Raw genomic sequence first — 21,969 nt, forward strand, 5'->3', positions numbered from 1 at the left:
AATAGCTGCCTTATCAAGATGTTTTTGTTCTAGTTCCTACCCAAGATGACCAAATACAAGAAGTAAAAGTGGAAATTCCTAATAATCAAAATAATAGTAAGTTTTATCTTTCTTAAGGAAATTCTTTTTATATTGAATAAAAATTAAGTAAAATGAAAGACAAGGAATAAGATATTAATTGCTATTTTGGAGTTGTTTCAAAATCATAGATCAGTTTTAATGCTAAAATGAAACCAAAGTTAGTAAAAACAACATACAATTTTTACATAACGACCTATATTTCCAGATAGGTGGTTTTTGAGAATTGGAGTCCTACGGGATGAATCATTTTTGAAATATAATGTCCATGAGAATACTTTTGTACATACCTAAGTGAGAGTAGTTGATGGAATTTGATTTTGAGGGAAAATTTTTTTTATCATTTATATTAACAATAAGTTAACACTTATCACATATTTTGGAGAAAGAAAATTCGATAAAAAATTGTATAAGGAAATGTTGGATTTAACTGAGAGTTGAGAAAAAAAAGGATTGTATTATATCAAAATTGAAGAATACTTGTTTTAATGGTAGTTAGAGTTAAGAATTGAGAGTAGTAACCTTTATGTCTTAATTTCCCTCTTCTATAATTTTTTATGATATTGTGATGCTATTTATTGACATGGTACTTAATTTAAGCACTTTTAGTTCTATTTGAGGTTTGTATATTAAATTTATAAATAGATTTCTTATTAGTAGTTCAATTTTTTATTTTTCCACATTTTTCCTTGTAAATTATTTTCAAAATGGGAGGTTCTATTAATTTGAACGAATGGTGTACATCACCGAACATCAGTAAGTAAATTTGTCGGGGGTGCGGTCAGCAAAGAACAACATAAATAAACAAAACCCTATTTAATTATTTTATGCCGACGTTTCGACCTGAGTTTCAGGTCTTCATCAGGGGTTGTGGCGTGTAAAAACGTCGGCATAAAATAAATAAATATGGTTTTGTTTATTTATGTTGTTCTTTGCTAACCGCACCTCCCGACAAACTTCTTCAAGCATTAATCTACGGTCAACTATCTACATCTCATTATGAATCCAGTAACACGGGGCCAACGACGTGATAACCAGTTAGCATCTTCCCTTCCCCTTTACACGCCACAACCCCTGATGAAGACCTGAAACTCAGGTCGAAACGTCGGCATAAAATAAATAAATATGGTTTTGTTTATTTATGTTGTTCTTTGCTGACCGCACCCCCCGACAAACTTCTTCAAGCATTAATCTGCGGTCAACTATCTACATCTCATCAGTAAGTAAAGGATGTAAGAAGTATGATAAACAACTTCTTTTGTACACACTGAAATACTTGTATTATATTTTTGTACAAACATTAGTAATTAATTATCAACCCAAGCAAAATTAGATTTTATTGCTGATTTTAATTTTTTCAGGGCTTCCTGAAGGAATCAAAGGGTCGCGAGTCCGAACGAGAGGAGGGGTACAAAAAGTGTATACTCGTGGAGTGAAAGCAATTGTTCCACAAGTGGCTAAACCAGTCGATAGTAACATTCAGGTTATTATTTCTCCAGAGACTGTTAAAAAAACTAATATTTCTGGCATCAAAACCCGTGCAATGGCAAAAAGGCAAGAAAAAGATAAAAAGCTTCCCATTAAACCACCTGTGACCGCAGTCGTCCAACCTTTGTCAAATGAAGAACCTCAGCAGGCTGAATTTTCTACTGAAAAAGATTCTTTACCTGAAAAAAGTAAAGAAATACCCAAAGAAGATGTCACAAATGATGTAGCTGGAGCAACACCTCAACAGCAAACAATCCCTAAACACCCCAGAGTGAGTCTTAGCACCCCAAGGAGGACTCATGTTAGGGTTTTAGATTTTGAAACTCCTGAAAAAAATCTGACCTTGAGAAAGTCCATGACATCGCCTAAAGTCTATCATCATAAGAAGGAACCAAAGTCTCTTGATTTTATTAAGAGGGGAGGAATGTTCAGTTCTCCTCCTAAAGATAATCCTCCTCCCAAAGAAATACCTAAGGAAGATGATAACCCACAACAAAAAAAAGAAGGAAGTAAGATTAAAAAAGGTTGGGATTCTGATTTAAGAAATTTCATGGGTTCTAGAGAAAATTTGGATATACCTACATCGGTAGGTTTGAAAAGGAAGGCTGGAGCTAAAAGAGATAAGTGTTCCAATGCTAAAAGAAAAGTAACTAGAAAAAAGGTGACAAAGAAACTTCCTGAAAAAAAAAATTCAAATGAGGAATTAGTAGATCAAATAGAAAAAGAAGTTAGAGATGTTATTGGAGAAGATGAAATGGGACTAAACACGAGTCATAATAGTGAGCTTGGAAATTTGATAGAACAGAAATTATTGGAAGAAATGGAAAAAAATGATTTATCATCATCTTTAGAAATTGTTGAAAATCCACCAAGTGAGGCCTCTAAAAGTCCTGATATTTCCAAAGAGACACCACCTGAAGAAGTTATGATCGATGTAGGAAGGAAAGATGATGTACAAAAAAGTTCAGAACCCCAAGTTAGTAATAATGAAGACTGCACGAACGATGCTGAGAAACACGATGATGCTACTTTGTGTGGAGGATTTAATACCTCAACACCTCTAAAACTTGCAATGTCTCCAATAAATGAAAATAGCAGGGGACAGCTTACACCTACAACAAAGCTTGTGATGTCACACCTTGGAAAAGTAAACACTCGATATCCTTCTGTATTTAGTCCAACATCACAATCTTCTCTTGAGAACATCTTAATAAAAGAATGTTCAAGGATGGAGACAGAAAAGAATGCAAGTACTCTTGCCCAAGATATAGAAAAGCTAAGTTCTCCTAAGTCAGGCAGTAGTAAGAATACAACATCAGAAGACAAAGCTCCTGAGTCTAAAAAAGATACTCCCAGTCTTACTGAAAAAGAATTAACATTCGAATCAGTCTGTAAAAATAGTGTTCATTTATTCCAAACGCCTGCCAAGTTCTTGTCTGCTCCTATTCCTCCTGGCACTCCGGTCGAAATGACTCCCTTAACCAAGGTTTTAACTTCTGAAACAAGTTTTGCTGCTACGGTGTTAGTGACCCCAACTATTCCACCAACGCCAAAGAACACTTCATTTGTGACTCCTCAAAAGACTGATGAAAGTTCTACTGCTTCCATAAATTTATCAGGTAAAGATACTGACAAACCTCAAGAAGAAGACATTGTTAGATCACTGAATACTAATCAAGAGAAACCAATGAATCAAGAAAACTTTGAAAATTGTCCTTTAGAGTCAAATATAAGCGTTAACAAACCTCCAGATTTGGTTATGGATCCTTTGAAGAATATAAATAATGATCATATTGAACAAAATAAAGATTTGATCGATGAAGCACCTACAACTAGCGATACAAAGACAGTATCAAGTACTGTTACTGAAAAACAAACTTGTACAACTCCCAAAATCAAATTGATGAGCCCTAAATTAAATAAAACAAATGAACCATTAGTCAGGAAGAAAACGGGTAAAATTGTTGAGCTACGTAAAAGTAGCGAGGGAAATGCGTCAAAACAAACAAAAGGAGTGCCTAAATCACATTCAGATAACTCATTTGATGGAAAAGACGCTGAACAAGTTATTATAGATCTTGAGAGTAGTAACCAATCAGAACAATCAGATATTAATAAAAGTTCTGAAGGAATAGTTAATAAAAAGCAAGCTCCTCAAGAAACCAAGAAACAAACATCGAGGAAAAAGGTATGTTTAGAAAAAAATAACAAATCTCTAAAAAAATCTCCAAAACAAAATATAGCCAAACCAGCAAAGAAATCGTCAGTAGATGAAGAAATGGAATCTGAAATTCGGCATCTTTTAAAAGATACGAAAGCTAAACTGTTTGGTCCTGATAACTCTTCTGATTCCGATTCGGCTTCTGAATCTTCTATGGATTGCGATTTGGAGCTGAAACAAAGTAATGTACAGTTAAAGACAGCGAGAGAAAGGTTACAAAAGCTAGATAACATTAGTATGTTGAATTCTTCATCTACATCGGATGAATCTAGTGACAATGAAACACCTGTCAAACCTAAAATTTCTGAAAAAGACTCGAAAGATGGTGTATTTGTCAAGAAAAGTGAACATTCCTATGAGGAAGAGGGCCTGGAATGTAATTCAATATTAATAAAGCATTCAGAGGGTTTGAATCCAAAGAAGGCTGATGGTATTAGTAGCAGTAAACTGATAGAAAGTTCAAAAGTAATATCAAGAGAAATTGAGGAAAGCTGTGAAAGCTTCCCAACTCTACATCTTAGTGAAGAGAGCAATCAGAGTTTAAAACTTGATAATAATTCAACAAAGTGTCAGAAGTCAAGAAAATCTCCACTTAGTGGAAGTGATGTAGCTGGAGCAAAAAGTAGTTCATTACTAATAACTACCTCGTCTACTAGAGCCAACGAAAGAGCAAAGTCAACAAAAGACCCAAGAACAATCTCTAGCAATACTCCTTGTAAAATTGAAGTACAATCAAGTAAAACTAAAGGGCAATCAGATCTAAATGTCAAGCCCAAAAAAGATGATGGATCATATATAAAAGAAAGAGTTTTTCATATTTATAGTAAAACAGCGAAATCAAAAATTTCTGATTCAGAGGAAAAATCATACCTAGCCAGAAGCCAAGTTACTTCACAATATTTGGACAGTTATGTTTACTCTTTTACTTTGGATGTTGACAAAGCTGGGGACTACTTAAATAAAGAGTTGAGATCGAGTCCTTTTTTTCATGTATTTGATTTACCTGAAACCCAACCTATTATTTCTTTACACACCCGGAAAGATGAAAGGAAGATTGAGACTCCAAGAACAGAGCTGAGAATTCGGCCTAGGAGTAAATCGAGAAACAGAAAACGGAACAGATCTGCATCTGGTAGTGAGGATGAAAGAGAAAAACGAGACTATAATAGAAGTTATGGCAGTTATAGAGGTGAAAGGATTAGAGGAAGAGATAGAGATAGGGATTTTAGGTACAGGAGCAGTTACGATAGGAGAGAATTCTTTTTGAGGAAAAAATACAGGGACATGAGGAGTCATGATAGTAGGTACCGTGATTTTGATCATTATTCCCCGTATGATAAGAAAAGGCTTAGGCACGATTCTCCTGAACCTAGAAGAAGCAGTAAGAAAGAAGACCGCAGAGCTTTGGAGGATAAGATACAGCCCGGCAAATATAAAATGTATTCCAATATTAATGACAGTTTTACAAGCTCAAAATCTGGTAGTGAAGGTGATGGAAAACATACTGACATGAGCCGTTCCTATTCACCTGAAAGGAGTTCTGGGCCTCAAAAAGAGAGATGCTCTACTAGTAGTCAGAGGCTAGTGGTAGATGATCAGCCACCGTCTCGATCTCGTAGTAGAACTTCCAAACTATCCGTAGATACTGAAAGGGAGGATGGTGAACTGTCAGATTCGTCAGAAGTGTAAGTTTTATATTTTATAACTTACTTACTTTTATAATTATATAAAATATGTTTATACTCACATTGAATTAGGAATATCAATTTCGTTTCTATGGACCATTGATCCTTGATTTAAATATAAGCTCCCAATTGCTTGATTCATTATTGCAACTCTTACTAGTGCATGAGATCCTTGTTGTGATAGTCCGTTCCAAAGTTGTTGGATATGGGGCTTTTGAAATATTTTTAGTAATAATTTTATTTTCATCATTTACGTTTGAATTTATAAATTAAATCTATTTTAATTTTGTCTTTCACATTTGTTAAATGGTTTCATAATTTATAATTATGTGAATGGGATAATATATTAAATGTCTCTGAATGAATGAATGAAACATTAATTTTTATTGTTGTTTTACTTTAATAGTATAAAGTTTTTGTCGGAGTTAAAGGTATCATAGCTTAAATGACAATATGTTCCTTTGAATAAACATCAATTTTTATAGTATGTACTATGCCTCCTATTGATAGGTAACCTAGTTTTAATTTGACCACCATAGAAAAATTGCTGATAGGGACTAGATGAAGAGGTCGCCGATTTTAACCAAAATATATTTGGTGGTTTTAGATCCAAAATTATAGAAGCTTGGACTGATGTTTGTTCAAATGAGACTGTGGGACTTAAGAGTGAGAAAAACAATCGAAATTTAAAAAAAAAAAATTTTTTAATTTGAATAAATAAAATAAAAGAAAATGTATATACTTTTAAGGTTTTAATGATCTTATGCCTCTGAAAAGACCAAAAATATATAACTTCTTGAAGTACAATTGGTAAAAAAAAAAATTAATTAAATTTTAAAATCTGTTTAAGCATGCTATTTCTTTTCTGCATCCCAATAAAACCTTTAAATACCATTTTTGTACTGGAGTGCTCAACTTTTTTTCTCCCACCCCTGGTTTTTTTTTTTTTTTTTTTTTTTTTTTTTTTTTTTTTTTTAACCATGAATAAAACAATTACATCACTTATGTAACAATTTATGTTTCCATAGCTAGAATGAAGGAAAAATACGAGCCTAGTGACCAAACTCTGATGATGCTTACAATTTTTCAAAAATGCATTATATTTTCAAAATTGATTTAGGTTTCAAAATTGTGTATTAAGTTTAAGATATCATATATTATTACTATAATGGTGCCATCTTGTTTAATGTTAATCTTATTTGTTTACAGCAAGAGGGTATCTCAGGAAGGAAGTAGAAGTGCTCTTCTCTCGCTGGTATGTTCATATAATTTATTGTCTTCAAATTATATATAATTTGAAGGAAGGATCAAATTTATATTTTTAAATAATCTATTAAAAAAAGAAACATTTTTTTTTTTTTTAAACATTAGTTGTCAATGTTTATGATTGAGCTCCTTTGAATAAAAAGTGAAGTATATCCTAAATTTAAAAATATATTAAGGTAAAAGCATATTTCTTTTGTAAATTTCATTACGAAGTTATCGACAATAGTAGTTTCATTCAAGGTAATATCTTATCTAATTATAACAAAAAAAATTTGAAAGAACATTTACCTTAGTCAATATTTCCCTCTTTTTTCTTGTTCTGTATCATAAACTCAATCCTGTTATGAGAGAATTGTGAATTTTTTGAAAAAAAAAAAAAAAAAAAAACATTTTTCTTTTATAATCAAGTTTCTCTAACTAAAATAATTTTATGTTAATTTTTTTAATGTTGAGTAATGAATTCCACCTTGAACCTAAGTGTCTTATTTATTATTATTCGTCATTTGTAAATATTGATTCTGAAGTATTTTGAAGGTTCTACATTTTGAAAAGCATAGCAATTACTAGCAGATTGATTATTGAGCTGCTTATTGTAGAAAATGATAATTAGCCGCTAAGTGTGATTAGAAAATACACTCAGCTCAAACATAAAAAATACACTTATTCATTCCAGTATTTCTATTTGGTAGGTTCTCAGATATTATCTTTTGGTTGTTATTAAGTTTTTTATTCTTCCAATTAAATCTAAGAAAAAAGTAATTTGTTTTTAAATTTTCCTCAAAAATGCCAACTCAAAGGTGCGATCCCAATCACTATTTACTGACTCACTAATAATTGTCCACTGACCGCCTTCCAAACCCAAATCCATGGATCAGCCTTAACATAATTCTCCCACTTATGTTCGGTCTGTCCCTCAGACGCCTTACCTGTCACGCTATCACCTTAATTATATTTACTGGATGCAGTTGATATAATTCAGCATTGTAATGACTTTTAAAGTCTTCAATTAAAATATGCAATACCTGATTATACAAAAAATTAAATGTGTCCTTCCCTCAAGGCGAGCAATTCCTGTCTTTTATTCCCTCTTTAATATCATAATTTAATTTTTTCTGCATGGTTTAGTTATCTATTTGTTCTAACATATTCCTTTATTTGTTGAAAATAAACATTAGTTAAAAAAAGAAGTTACCAAACAAATTAGAACTTATAAATGAATTACCGAATCAATAAATGATCTGATATATTTCTCACTAGATTATGGTACTTTCTAAGAAAAAAATAATAATTTCTTGAGATTCAAACCCATTTAATTAATTTGTTTTTTGGTTGTTTCAGGAGGCTCATGATAGCAGAGCTACACTACTGAATAAAGTTGATCTCGACCAATTTTTATCAATAGTTCATGGGGAGGAAGACTAAGGTTATATATATATGTAGTTAAAGAACCTTTTAATTGTAATATATTTGTAATAAGATGTAAATAATGTACAGTCTCAGAAGTGACTTTACAAATTTTATGTAATTTATAGATTTTAAAAATCTAGTAGTAGTAAACTAGATGTAAATAGAGAATATATTTGAAATAGCTATGTTGCAAAGAGTTCAATACTATTTTTAACAACAGTACAAATTTGAAATTATCAATAACTGTATTTAAAAATTGTACGTGTGAAATATTGTACCATAATTTTATAAGGCCAGCATTGTTTTGTTGTAATTGCTTTCTTTTTTCTATCAAAATTGAATAAGCTCAAACTCATGTAAAATTAAAGAATAATATTTTGTTATTTTTTTGGATTTTAATTGAATCAGTGTGTTTTTATTTCCTTCCCTCACTTAATTATTTTTTTTATTATACTTTATAGAAGTCTTAAATATTTAAATTTGTGATTGTAAAGCTACAAAGTAATCATGCTATGGGGTAAATAAAAAAAAATATATTGGCCACCTTAATTATTTTTTCTAGTTTCTTATCAACTCTATTACAATCTTTTAAAAAAAAATTTTCTTTGTTTGAAAATATGAATAGCATATATTTTTTCTGAGTTTATCACTGATTACATTTTATTAAGTTGTTCAACTCTGAATAGGCCACCTGTTCCATTCATGTTCAATGGGATTTATTTATGGAGTATATAGTGTGCACTTTAATCATCTGATTAAAGTTTTTTGAAGGCATTTAAAAAGAATAGATAACAGCTTAAGGATGACCAATTTTTTTATGCCCCATATTTAAATGATGGGTAAAGCTGCCTAATTACTTACATGATTGGTTTCTTATACATTGAACTAATTTTATACATTTTACAATCAATCTTGAATAATCTGATATTACATCATACTTTATTTTTGACAGTAATAAATCAATTTAATGAATAAATTCGCTTATTCTTGCTCAAATGTTTCTATTTTATTGAGGGAACTACAGTAAAGCCCCAATTAACTGATCCTATCCTGTTTTGGCTGATTAATATGAGGACTGGGTATGTCCAAGAGAGGATGTTTTAAGAAAAATGTAGAATTAAACTGGTTAATGATGTGTATACAGATTTTATCACACATTTAAAAGCCTAGAGAAGGTTGACGTATATATCAGGTTACCTTAAAATTATTAAAGCCAATCTCAGACAACTTGGAATATCGGGGAGAAGAGGAGTTGAAACTGAAGACATGAATAAAAAAATTGTTCTTTTCTTCCACAAAAAATATTTTTTAGAAGCCAATGTAATTAACAGATTTTTATGACACATTTAATGTTAAAAACAACTAATAAAAGACATTGTAAATTGATTATAATAAAATTAGGCACATATATTAAACCTCTCTTATTTACATAAAAGATCTAAAATATAAAAAAATATTTAATTCATCCTCCTTCTTAAAATATTTTTTGGAGGAATAACTTTCCAAAAGTTATGATCCCTTAAATATTTAAAAGTTATTTCATCATGGAAGCTGATAAGCTTCTTCAACCAATTCAAGCTGCTCATCAACAAAATTCGTTATGCATATGGTGATGTACCAAGTAAACACATGGATGGACTACACAGTTCTAATAATATTGGAATACTCAACATATATCTCTGAGAAGACGAAAACTTTTCCTCAAAACTTTCCCCTTGTGATCTACATGTACCAAGATCCTTCCAAATCCTTTCCTTGCCACTCAGTCTTGAATTAATTTCTCAGACAGATTCACTGTCCAAGCAAATCCCAGAATTATGGTTACTCTAAGTATATGCAATGTACAAATGAATTATGACAGTAAAATTATTTTTTTTAAAAATATATTTTATTTATCAAAATTTATTGAATTTTTAAATGCAAAATCTCTACATTTTTGCATGGATAGAATATCTATCCGCTGCCTTTACTGTATTTCACTAGTTCAGTTGTTTTTATTATTGCTTGTTTGTTTCCTATATCTATACCATATTGTGTTCATCAGTAGTTTTTATGATCAATTATTTACCATAATATGGATTGGCTAGGAACTAAACTGATATAAGTAGGATGAATGAACTTGCTTGTCTTAGGTTCTAGTGCTAGTGCTGCTACCTGTTGTGGATATTGTAAATCAAGTCTATATTTTCATAATAAAAAGATCTAAGTGTAATTAAAAAATTTTTTTAATGGATTCATGTAACCCCACTTTATGTGCTCATCAATAATTTAATTTTTTTTTTTTTTATGAATTTTTATTTATCAAAATAAACATTTATATTTTTGTTTGAGTAAATAATCAGGATTCAGTCATTTAATTTTTTTTTATTAGTTTTATTATTATTTTTATTTTAGTTTTAGTTGTAATAATAAAAACAAAATAAAATAAAATTAGGGGCTCTGATAACTTTGTCCAATTTAAGCACTACAATCGAATAAAGCCATGAACAATTCATGTAAATTTTTATATTAAAGCTTATTTTATGCTTAAGTTTGTAATATGGTTATTTTATACTTCAAAGCATAGTAATATTCAAAAATCAAGTGAGGTAAGTATACAAATTGGGATTTTCTCAACTTTTTGTTGGTATAGCTTCCATCTAAGCTAATTAGAAGGCATAGGAGGGATTACATAAAATTTTATTAATTGGTAGCTCTCCCAACAAAATACATTTCAGAAAAATCCCCATTTATGCACATTATTATTATATATTTATTTCTTTATGGGGCCAATGCCCTTAAAGAGTTGCCCAACACAATAAATAGTTACATACTCCACTGTTATTCTACAAGACTAAAAAATTAAAATCATTTATATAAACCAATAATTAACTATACACCTAACCTGGTCTACCTACGTTTCTCATTGTAAAAAAAAAATTTACTGGATATTTATCCTTATAAAAGAAGCAAAAACTACACATTCTATTGGCAGGATCTACATTCAGTTCTAACTATGAGATTTTTTATTACATTAATAACAGTTTAATGTGCAATATTAAGGAGACAGTTTTTTTAAAAGCAGCATTTCATGAAATATGTACTGATTAATCAGTAGTTTGTGAATTTATTGTAGGAAATCCTTATCTCAGGAACCATGAGACATACAGATGTCTATTATTAGTTACATTGAAGGAAGATTTTGTGAAAATTTGGAGTTTAAGCGCTGTTATAGTATTTCTTCGAGAAAAAGTCCTATTAGGTAGTAAATAGCACTTAACAGCTCATTGATTCGCCAAGTTTAATTAAAATCGTTAGATCCGTTTTGGAGAAAATCGAAAAAATGTGAAAAATTGATTCCATAAAGTGGCATTGAATCGGTTGATAGATTCTGCTGTTATATTCCAGCCATTTACCCCCTTCAATATATAATTTCAGTTTTTTTATGGCTTTTAGTTTCTGAGCTATGCTGTTCACAGACACAAATTATTTGGACTCAGGGACTTCCATACATCTATTTCCGTCAAAAACTAAAATTCGTAATTTTTCACGACCGACAAATACTTTCCATTAATAAATGTTACATTTATAGGTAATTTCCCATTCACTATAAAAAATTATTATATACTATGATAATCAGACCTATTTGGACATACGGAATTTAGCTCTGGGGCTCTACCAAACCATCAAATTAACATCTCTTTCGTTGCAGATTTGACCCTGTCTTTTCATTCAAAACTCCTTACCCATCCTAATCCATTAGTTCTGAATTTATCATCCTCAAAAATCCCCGATAATCCTCCGAGGCGTCTGAAAAGAAGATGACCACGAGACCTTCTTATTTAAATTAATGTTTGAAGTACCACCATTGGGTGGTTCCTTCCCAAAATTATCAAGTGTTTGAAATATTCCTCATATTTACTTATTATATTTTTGTAAATATATGCAGTTGTAAATTACAATAAAAAAAAGAAAGTTACTCCTCAGAAAAATGTATTTTCCAATATCTGTGCGTATAAATGATGCAAGCCAAAATTATTTTTGTTCAAGATAATTTTTTTTTATATCACAAAATAGTATTTCAGGATTCTGTGAAGCCAAAACTTTAAACATTTGAGTACATGGACTCCGAGACATGACTTACAGTATTTACTTAAATTACCTACACAACTATATGTAACTTAGAAAAAGTTACTGTTTTAAATAAAAATCAAGTAAAAAACTAACCAAAGAAGAGGAACTATATAAAATATGATTAAATCATCAGAACCCTTAATTACGCATCACAGCGCACACAGGCGATAGGAAGGGCATGCGACAATAGTGTGCTCCCTTTGTACGCCCATCCAATTAGTTCCGTTACACACCATTTAGGCATATCAGATCCTATCTTCCCATCAATGTCTTGGTTTTCCCTTCCGTCTCTTTATCCTCAGCTCAGTATTCATAGATAGGTGATACAATGTATTAGTCTGTCAGCTTATAAAGAAACAGATTTCAATTCCTAGCTCGAAACAGGAACATCATTGCGTGTGGATAATGTGCTCTCTCCTATTTATAACCCGAAAAGTTGACAAATTTGAGAAACAACTTCAAACTTGTGGTAAAAAATTATTTATAGAGGTTTTTTTTATTCAAAATTGCTTATTAACGGTGTTTGGAGAGGCTGGTTTTCCAGTTTGTTTTTAGAAAATGACAAATTTAAGGGAAAAATCCCCATATCTTCGTTTAGTAAGGAAATCTGTCAAATTTGTTGGAACATTATAGAATTTGCTCTCCTCTACATTTTAAGATAAGGTTTGAATGTTAACTATTAAAATGTTAAAATGCATTATTCTAGAGAGCCTTGTCTGCCATTTCAAAGCCATGCTTTAAAAAAGTGCGCCCTATATATATATATATATATATATAAAAGGGTATGGTCGAACCTTTATCCACAATTAACTTTTGAATTACGGTCCAGTTACGGTTGATTCACGTGTTTTTTTTCAAACTTTTTCACCGCTTTAAAGGTTTAAAATTTTTTTTTTCGGCCAAGACTCCCATTGGAGTCCTATAATACCTAACCATGGTTGGGGGGTCAAAGTTTTTCATTTTGTGGGACCGCCACGCAATGAAAAAAGTCAACACCACCAATAGACATCAAATTGGTAAGAATGTGTCTTAACCGATGGTTTAAAAATAATAATACCCCCTAATTCTTTAGTAGAAAAGATGTTGTGAATAAAATTAAGCGTTTTTGGTTTTTAGCTCAGAAAGTATCCGATTCTTTCACGATTATTGTACAACATTCGATTAGCCTCTTTCTGAAGAATAAGAATAAAGTATTACTGATTCCGCTAAGTTATATTATATTTACGAAAAATAATAAATACATAATGTTGCTCGGGGTAAAGTAGGTCAATAATTTTTTTAAAGAGCTTTTCATATTTATTTTTAGTGTCGTCTCAAACTACCAAATACAATTTTTCAAGAAAATTGAAAATTTGAAATTTTTCACCTCAATTTATACGGGAGATTTTTTTTTTTTTATAGCGCTTACTATTGTTCATAACTCCTCTGCATTTTATTGCATTTGGTGCAACCCCTAAACTGCTATTGAAGCACAGTGAGAATATATATGACAATATAGTAGTTAATCAAATTGTCAAAAAGTAAAAATCAACTAAATTGGAAGGTTTAAAGACAATTAAATCCTAAAATTCTCAAGTTGATGAGAAGTATATTTTTTAATAAAAATTTCTGTTTCACTCCTTATAGCATGTATTGTTTTTTATAAGTTTAATTTTAATTAAACACAATAATTTATATCATACTATCAATAGTGTTCACATATATTAGAGGAGGATAATATAGAAATAACAAAGCAACTCGGCTCGAATTTTCGCGATCATAATAATTTCCCCTACTATATATTACATATATAGTAATATAAGAGCCCAAGAGGATAAAAAAGACAGTTAATTTATTCTAATTTTTTATTACTTAATCGAAAACTATGTATAATTACTAGTCAAAATTGATGAGTCAGCCAAGTATAGGTGGGGAGGGGATAAAAATGGCGGCTGTTTCAAAACGTTTAAAATAATTAATTTTTTATTCGAAGCTCTATATCTTTACAACTACCAACAACAATAGAAAATCTAAGAGACTGTATCATTTAAAGTAGAGTAAATGTGCTAAAATGTAGGTACTAATAGAGCTTAATGAAATACATGTATAAATCAATTTATATTAGCAAATATCATGAAAACTACTATTCCTGCGAAGATAAAGGTCATAAACTACTTTATAGCACATTAAACGAGCTTTAATTTGATTGCTAATAGACATCTGTACATCATATAATGCCTGAGATAAAGCTTTCTCAAATAAATTAACTAACTACTGATATTTCAGTAAATTTGTATGAAATGTTGCTTTTTAAAAAGCTATATCTCGAGAACTATTGCACGTAAATAGCTTTATCTGGGCTCATATTTCAGCAAATATGTTCTTCTTTATTCCCCCTACCTATACTTGGCAGAGTCATCAGTTTTGACTAGTAATTATACATAGTTTTCATTAAAGTAATAAAAAATTTGGGTGAGATAACTGCCTTTTATTCTTCACGGCTTTTGTACTATAGGTACGTGAAAGTAAAAATATATGAGCTAAAAAAGCGCGAAAGAAAAGAAAAGCGTTCTTGGCCATATTTTTCTTCAGGGCATCGATTCTCAGAAGCCATTATTTCTACAATGCCCACAATTCAACAAGTTAACCCTTGGATACTTTTTGATGATTTTTTTTTTTTTCATTTTTCCATCAAAGCACCATTGTTTTCTTTTTTTTTGTGTGTTTTTTTAATATTATTTATCTACTATTTTTGGTGTTATGATCTTCGAGATATGGTTATTATTTTCATGTTGCTATTAACAATCGGAACATATTGAGAATGAATAGGAAATTTTAAGAAAAATGAACAACTTGAAGTGATTATCATTTTATTAACATCGCTTTGAAAATTATACAGACAAAATTTATTTTAAACGCGCCGAATGATGGTAATACAGCTACCGGCAACATTAGTTGTTTTATAATTCTTTTACTGTATCGATGTAAGTATAAATCATTTAACAATACTAGATAAATGGTTTGATACATGAACCGATAACATCTTAGAAGATACTTTTACGTGCTCAACGAAGGCACATAAATCCAACAGAATAGAGCAATATTGTCTGCAATAATTCCACATGAGGAAATCCTGACGTTATTAAATAATCATTTCCAAAGAGATAAACGGAGACGACTGGTTTTTCCTCTTAGCTTCGGAATTATATAAATTGCGGTTTCTGGGTAAATCAATGTAAATTTATTGTATTTATTTTTAATTTTGTTAAGGAATCTGAAGTATTTATATAATATATTTTTCAGTTTCCGTGAGGATTTCATTTTTTTTTTTTTTGTGCTGCAAATCTATAGGATAAATTTAGTACCATTACTCTACGGGATACCTAGTTTATGGTTTTTATTATGATTATTATCACTATTGGATTAGAATTATTGTTACATGGATTCGATTATTTATAAGCGGTACAATTTATTTCCGAATGGGAAAACCATCCCTCCTCTACAAGATAGTTGTCTTTTCAAACAGCCACCATCTTGAATATTTGTTTTATTTAATATTTTGATTTCATTTACACACTTTCAATAGCATGTACTGATTCTTTTGGTGATTGTTATTTAAATAAATTAAAAACTATCTTAAAAATTATTAGTTTGTTTAATAATTTTTTTATCGGATTCAAAGCCCTTTTAAGCTTTCGTGAAAATCCAAGAAATTGTCCCTCCATCTTAGATTAGATTTTTATTCAGAGCGATCAACATCTAGGTTATTACACCCTTTTTACATTATTTATCTTCTTGTCTTTGACATTTGATAGTTGAATGTAGACTATTTCCTTTTTAAAATGGTCGATATTGGTGGATTATATTTTAGTATAAAGTTGAGTTTCTTTCAGAAATTTCATTATTTTGTCTATGGATTCTGCTGAGTCTTTAAGGGCCAATTCTCTTGTACGAGGAATTTTATTATTTTCGAAGGCTTGACGAAATGATGAGTATTCTTCAATTATATGCTTTATCGATAATGGGAAATGACAGGTTTGGCATATAGGCTGGTCCTCTTTTGTGATTAAGTGGAGATGTGTTAATTTGGAATGTCCTATTCGTACTCTTGCAACAACCACTTCTTCTTCTCTTTCCCCTTATGGCACTTATCCACTTTTGTGTGTTTTTTTTAACATTTCTTAGTTTATTGGTGAGTGGTACGTCAGCCCACATTGAATCCCAACTTTTTCGTATTCCTTGTTGATGTTGTTGATTTTTGTATTCCTTGTGCCTTCATCTTTTAAATTCATCTTATAAATCCTTCATTGTGCCTCCATCTTATAAATTCAGAAAAAGCACGTTAAAAACATTTTTGAACTTAGGTGCGAATTCCTACAAAAAAAAATTATAACAATCCCTCTGTGACTCGAACATTGGATTATCTGATAAATTTGGCTTTTATTTATATCCAGGATTTCTAATTTTTCAAAATAATGCTGTGATAAATTAAAAAATATTGGTAAGCTACATTCATTAAATCCTATTTCAATTTGTTAATTAACTAATATTTTTTTACTACTTGGAGGTTCTAGAAGGTTTGAGGACAAGAAATTTCTTTTCTCTACACTTTCTGTGTATCTGTTTTAAAAGTCATTTTTTATTACCTTTCGCAGAATGAATTGTTAGAACAAATTTAAAAAAACAATAGTAGGTTACATAAAACATATTTTCTTGGTTGAAAAAATATTTATTCCATTGCGGCTCGTAACCAAGGAACACAATGTGAGTCCTGCCTCAGGAACATCTCACAGATGTCAATAATCCCAGGGACAAATTTAATCGTTTTTTCCTTGGCCATACTTTAACACTTTCTTCTCTTGAGTATTCAAGTATCTTTTGTATAATATAATTGGTTAATTCTTGTAGGAACGTCCTTATAATTTTTTATTAGACATGACATGTTTTGTTTGGTAAAAAGAGAGAAAACATAGTCAATTTGAGTGAAAAAGTTTGTACCATAATCACCTCTAGGGTAAAAATGATACACAGCTGGTGTATAAAAGCTCCTCCTCTCCCTGCTTCCCTTCTCCCTATAAAACGCACAGGTCTGATATTTAATTGATGTAGAATCATGCAATAACATTTTTTCGGGATTCACTTCAAAATAATATTATTTATGACGAAAGCATTCCTCCGATGAACACTCCACAAGCCACGAGGACTCGGCAACAGAAGTTTGGAAGATTATGTCGAATGATGTGTTATTTTAGAGTTACGAAAAAAAAATCCCACACGATGGGAAAAATGAAATGATGGGAATACAACTGTTGGTACTCCTAGAGCAATCTTTAAGCGAACTCACGAAACCTCCAGCACTTCTCTGGCCGCTTTTTCAAGCCCGCCAGAACGTTTGAAACTTAAAAACGACCTTGTACCATAGTAACCCCAAAAATTAATGAACCAATTTGCCTCATGCAATTTTCCAATGTCAGGTGCCTTTTTTACATAACTATTTAAGGTCTGTTATTTCCATTTAAAGCAAATATTTCAAAAGTGATGTAGGGCCATCGCTTTAGTGGGGCGGGTCTGGCGGTGAAGGATTGCCTTTTTTTTGTGAATTTAAAGTTTCTTGACGAAAAATCCGTTTATAGATCGAAAATTTATGATTCCGTCAATAAATGAAACGAAAAGTAAATTTGCTCCTAAATGCCATCTCTTGAAAAAAAATCTCTAAAATTAACCAAAAACCTTAAGCACCTCCCAAAACGTTCTCCGTTAACTCGGCTCTGTAACAATTTTTTATTTATTATTTTCATTTTTACAAAGTAAGTAGTAGTCATGAATAGGAAAGAACATACTGTAAAATATAACCCGAAACAATGATTTATATGCAAATGTTTCCCTGATATTTTTTGTTGCTATTGAGTTGAATAAATGATTCCCAGTAGAAATGAGATTGACGCTATTAATTCGAAACGAGGTTTCAGAAGTTAATGGATGCTAATCAAACATTTAATATCCTATAATAACATTATAATTACTAAAATAAAATGTAATGGAATATTTTCATAAGTATTCTCTATTTATTTTTCTTACTCCTTTCAATGATCTATATTATTAAAATATTTTTTTATAATATCTGGGAGGTGTCTTCATAAAAGCTTATGGAATTAAAATGAATCAAGAGGATTCAATAAAATAAGATTATTATTTAAAGTTGTAAGTCCATTATTATTCATAAATAAGTATAATAGTGGTCTAATTATTAGTTAGTTAGTAGTTACTACTAATCATAAGTAGTAAGTCAAAATATTATTTAATTTTTTATCTCTACAAATTTTCTGAAAGTTGAAATCAGTCAACTCTGCTTAATTATTCTCAGATTAATAACAAAAATGGTTTTAATCTGATTAAAAGTTAAATTTATAATTAAAAAAATATCAATTATTAAAAGAAAAATGTTTAAAAAAACACATTATTTTACATGAAAATAATTTTCGATTCCTTTTTTTTAAAAAGTTTATGTATTTCTTTGTTGGAAATTTGATTTTGGATTTTCAGGATAATTAGACAAAGGAACTTACAACTCCTCGTAGGGGACACCTCTATATAGCGGAACCCTCTCGAAGCGGACAATTTTATTAAGGTTTCGGCCGACAAGATAGAAAACTTTTTATTTATTTAATGTAATTTACAACTGTACAAATTAATACAATAAGTAAATATGTTGCATGTTTCATATACACTTGAAAATCTTGGGAAGGAACCATCCATTGGTGGTTAATGGATCAAGCATTAATTTAAATTAGAAGGTCCCGTGGCCATCTTCTTTTCAGACGCCTCGGAGGATTATAAGGGATTGTTGAGGATGAAAGATTAAGAATTAATGGGTTAGAATGGTTAAGGAGTTTTAAATGAAAAGACGCATATCTTTTTTGGACCAAATCTGCAACGAATGGAATGTTAGGTCTTTGTGAATGAGTTTATTTGTAACGTAAAAAGGAGCATCAAGGATTTTACGTAGGATTTTGGATTGTAAGGATTGGATGCGGGAGTAATTTGATGGTTTGGTGGAGCCCCAGAGCTCAATGCCATATGTCCAAATTGGTCTGATTATCGTAGTGTATACTAATTTTTTGTAGTGAATGGGAAGCTTAGAGCGTTTGTCAAGTAAGTGTTGTAGCAATCGGAATCTACAAGCAGTTTCTTGTAGTTTCAGTCTTGTGTGTGGATTTCAAGTATGTCTCTTGTCAAGATGGAGTCCTAAGTATCGAATCTGTTCAACAGGCATTAGTGGAGTATTTAGAAAGGATACTGTAGGACAGGAGGGTAAAGGTTTAAGACGGAGAGTAAAGGTGATCTGATGGGATTTGTCAGGATTTATTTTGATTCTCCAGTTTTGACACCATTCTTCAATAGATGTTATGTGTGTCTGTAGTGTTTGTGATGCATTAGTTGGGTCGTTGTTTACAGACAGTATACATGTGTCATCAGCGTATGTTGTTAGGAACCTAAGATACTACCTTGATGAACACCGGCGGACTGAGAAAAGAGAGATGAGTAGGCTAGGTTATGATTTACTTTAAAGGTTGTATCAGTGAGGTAGGAGTGGATTATAAGGAAATATGTAGGGGATAGAAATTGACGAAATTTATAGAGCAGACCTGGATGCCAGACTCGGGTAGAAATTTAAACCCTTCGTTCCGAACACTGATTTCACATCTGAACTTTTGACTCCTCTATAACCGACAGATACCAGATTTTTTTCAATAAAAAAACCCAAAAAAGTGCACTAAAAACCCAAAACGTGCAAAATGGTGCAGTAAAAACTTAAAATGTGTATTAAACACCCAAATCCCCCAATAATCAATTTTATTGCATTAATATATGTAAAGATTACCTAATCTTGTTTGAATAACATTAAACTCGTTAAATATTCTCCATATTTATGCAAACATAAAATAAAAATTAAACTGTTCAGTTTAAAAACCTAATATTTTGTCCATAATTGGAAAGTTAGGAGGAAAAGAATTGTAATAAATGATTTTATGCTCCAATTATGAAGTCCGGAGTTCAATATTCAATTTCTTAGTACTGCTTCAATTGTAAGTTATTGTAAGTAATTGTAAAAATGAATATTTCAAAATATTCTTTCAAGCAAAATTCCTTATTTAATTTTTGCTCTAATATTTCTCATGGTATGTTCTTCTACTTGGCTTTTCAATTGTGTATTTGTATTCGAATATACATTCATCGAAAACTCAACAAGAATAAGTAGAGAAACTTTAATAAGTTTGATTAAAAATATATTGGTACCTTACCTTTAGTTTATGATTATTACTAAATCGTCAGACGGAAGAATGTGGAATCAAAGGCAGAGAAGGTAAACCAATAACAAGCTTATTCTAGAGAGACGTTTTGATAGTTGTCTATAGCTGCTGGTTAAAACTATTCCAAAAATATTTGTCATTTGGGTTTAGTTGTTCTTTTTTGGTTTGGTTGAAATCAACTCTTCATTATAAATAATTCAAAAATAATAAAATGGAATTAAAATAAACAATTATTGGTATACTTAATAAGAGATATTTAGTAAAGGCATTAAAAGAAACTTGGTAAGAGCATTAAACAAAAATCAAAATCGTGGAATTTCGCCCAAAATTAGTAGAACCTGCAATTTTGTGCAGAAAAAAACCGAAACACATAAAATAAGCGATATTTGAATATCTTTTCCATGATTCGAATTTCTGTCGACGTGTGGTGGAATTCGGAGCCAGAGAACAAAAGATGCAATTGCACGAAAATCCGGTCTGTGTTCATGAAGTACGAATGGAGACTCACACTTACGATTCTAAGAAAAGTATTTAAAATGCTAAATACTCCCAAATATTTTAAATACAGGACTATATAGAAAGATTGGTTAAAAAATGATACCTACTGAATTATTTGTCGAAGAATGATGACTCTCCTCCAATCCGACTTATATCATCAGATCATATTGAAATTTTTAAAAGTAAATTTAAATTTTTTTTTCATAGAAGCGTTGGTACACAGACATTGGAAGCAGAAACCCTACAATAAATCAACAAGTCAATCTGCTTGAGAGGTACAGTACGTCTAAAATAAGTGTGCCTGTAGGAGAAGGGAGCTTGCGCATCCCCACCCTACTAGCTCCTTTGCTCGTCCTTAGTTTAACAAACCCCTCCTACCGGGAACAAAATGTTTGCTCTAAAAGACTGTCGTGAACCTATATTAGTTGATAGTTTTCGCTCTACCCAGTTTACTTGATATGGCAAACTTATAATATTGCGATATTGATGAATAATAGTATTGAAAACAACTGATACGAGGAATGTCTATTTATTAAGTTGCAGAAGTCGAGTAAAAGAGAGCTTAGGAAAGCAAGTTTAGTCAATTGGACCAAAGAGTGGGGGGTTGGCGAGAACACTGTGCATCTCTCCCCTCCCTTTACCAGCAGGCAAACTCATCTTGCCTATACTATAAACTCATCTTGCCTATACTACAAACTCATCTTGCCTATACTACAAACTCATCTTGCCTATACTACAAACTCATCTTGCCTATACTACAAACTCATCTTGCCTATACTAGAAACTCATCTTGCCTGTACTACAAACTCATCAAAACTGTACTATACCTACCTAATTATGCACAGACAACAAATGGTTAAGTTGAGTTTTTTGGTCTCAAGTTGCTATGAAACTTTAAAACCTGCTGAACATTGGATATTGT

General features: G+C 31.0%; 1 protein-coding gene across 1 annotated transcript in view; it reads left to right on the top strand.

The window, feature by feature from the left end:
* The window catches only part of LOC106677407 (serine-rich adhesin for platelets), a 22,282-nt gene extending 13,733 nt beyond the window's left edge, over positions 1-8,549 (top strand). Inside the window, exons 11-14 of the mRNA XM_014415333.2 lie at positions 34-96; positions 1,440-5,472; positions 6,682-6,727; positions 8,077-8,549. Coding sequence (XP_014270819.1) covers positions 34-96; positions 1,440-5,472; positions 6,682-6,727; positions 8,077-8,160 — 4,226 coding nt within the window. The 3' untranslated portion in view covers positions 8,161-8,549. The remainder of the gene's footprint in view (positions 1-33; positions 97-1,439; positions 5,473-6,681; positions 6,728-8,076) is intronic.
* Positions 8,550-21,969: the final 13,420 nt, after the last annotated feature.

Source organism: Halyomorpha halys, unplaced genomic scaffold (assembly GCF_000696795.3).
Source record: "Halyomorpha halys isolate HHAL.00 unplaced genomic scaffold, Hhal_1.1 Scaffold98.1, whole genome shotgun sequence".
Taxonomy (NCBI): domain Eukaryota; kingdom Metazoa; phylum Arthropoda; class Insecta; order Hemiptera; family Pentatomidae; genus Halyomorpha; species Halyomorpha halys.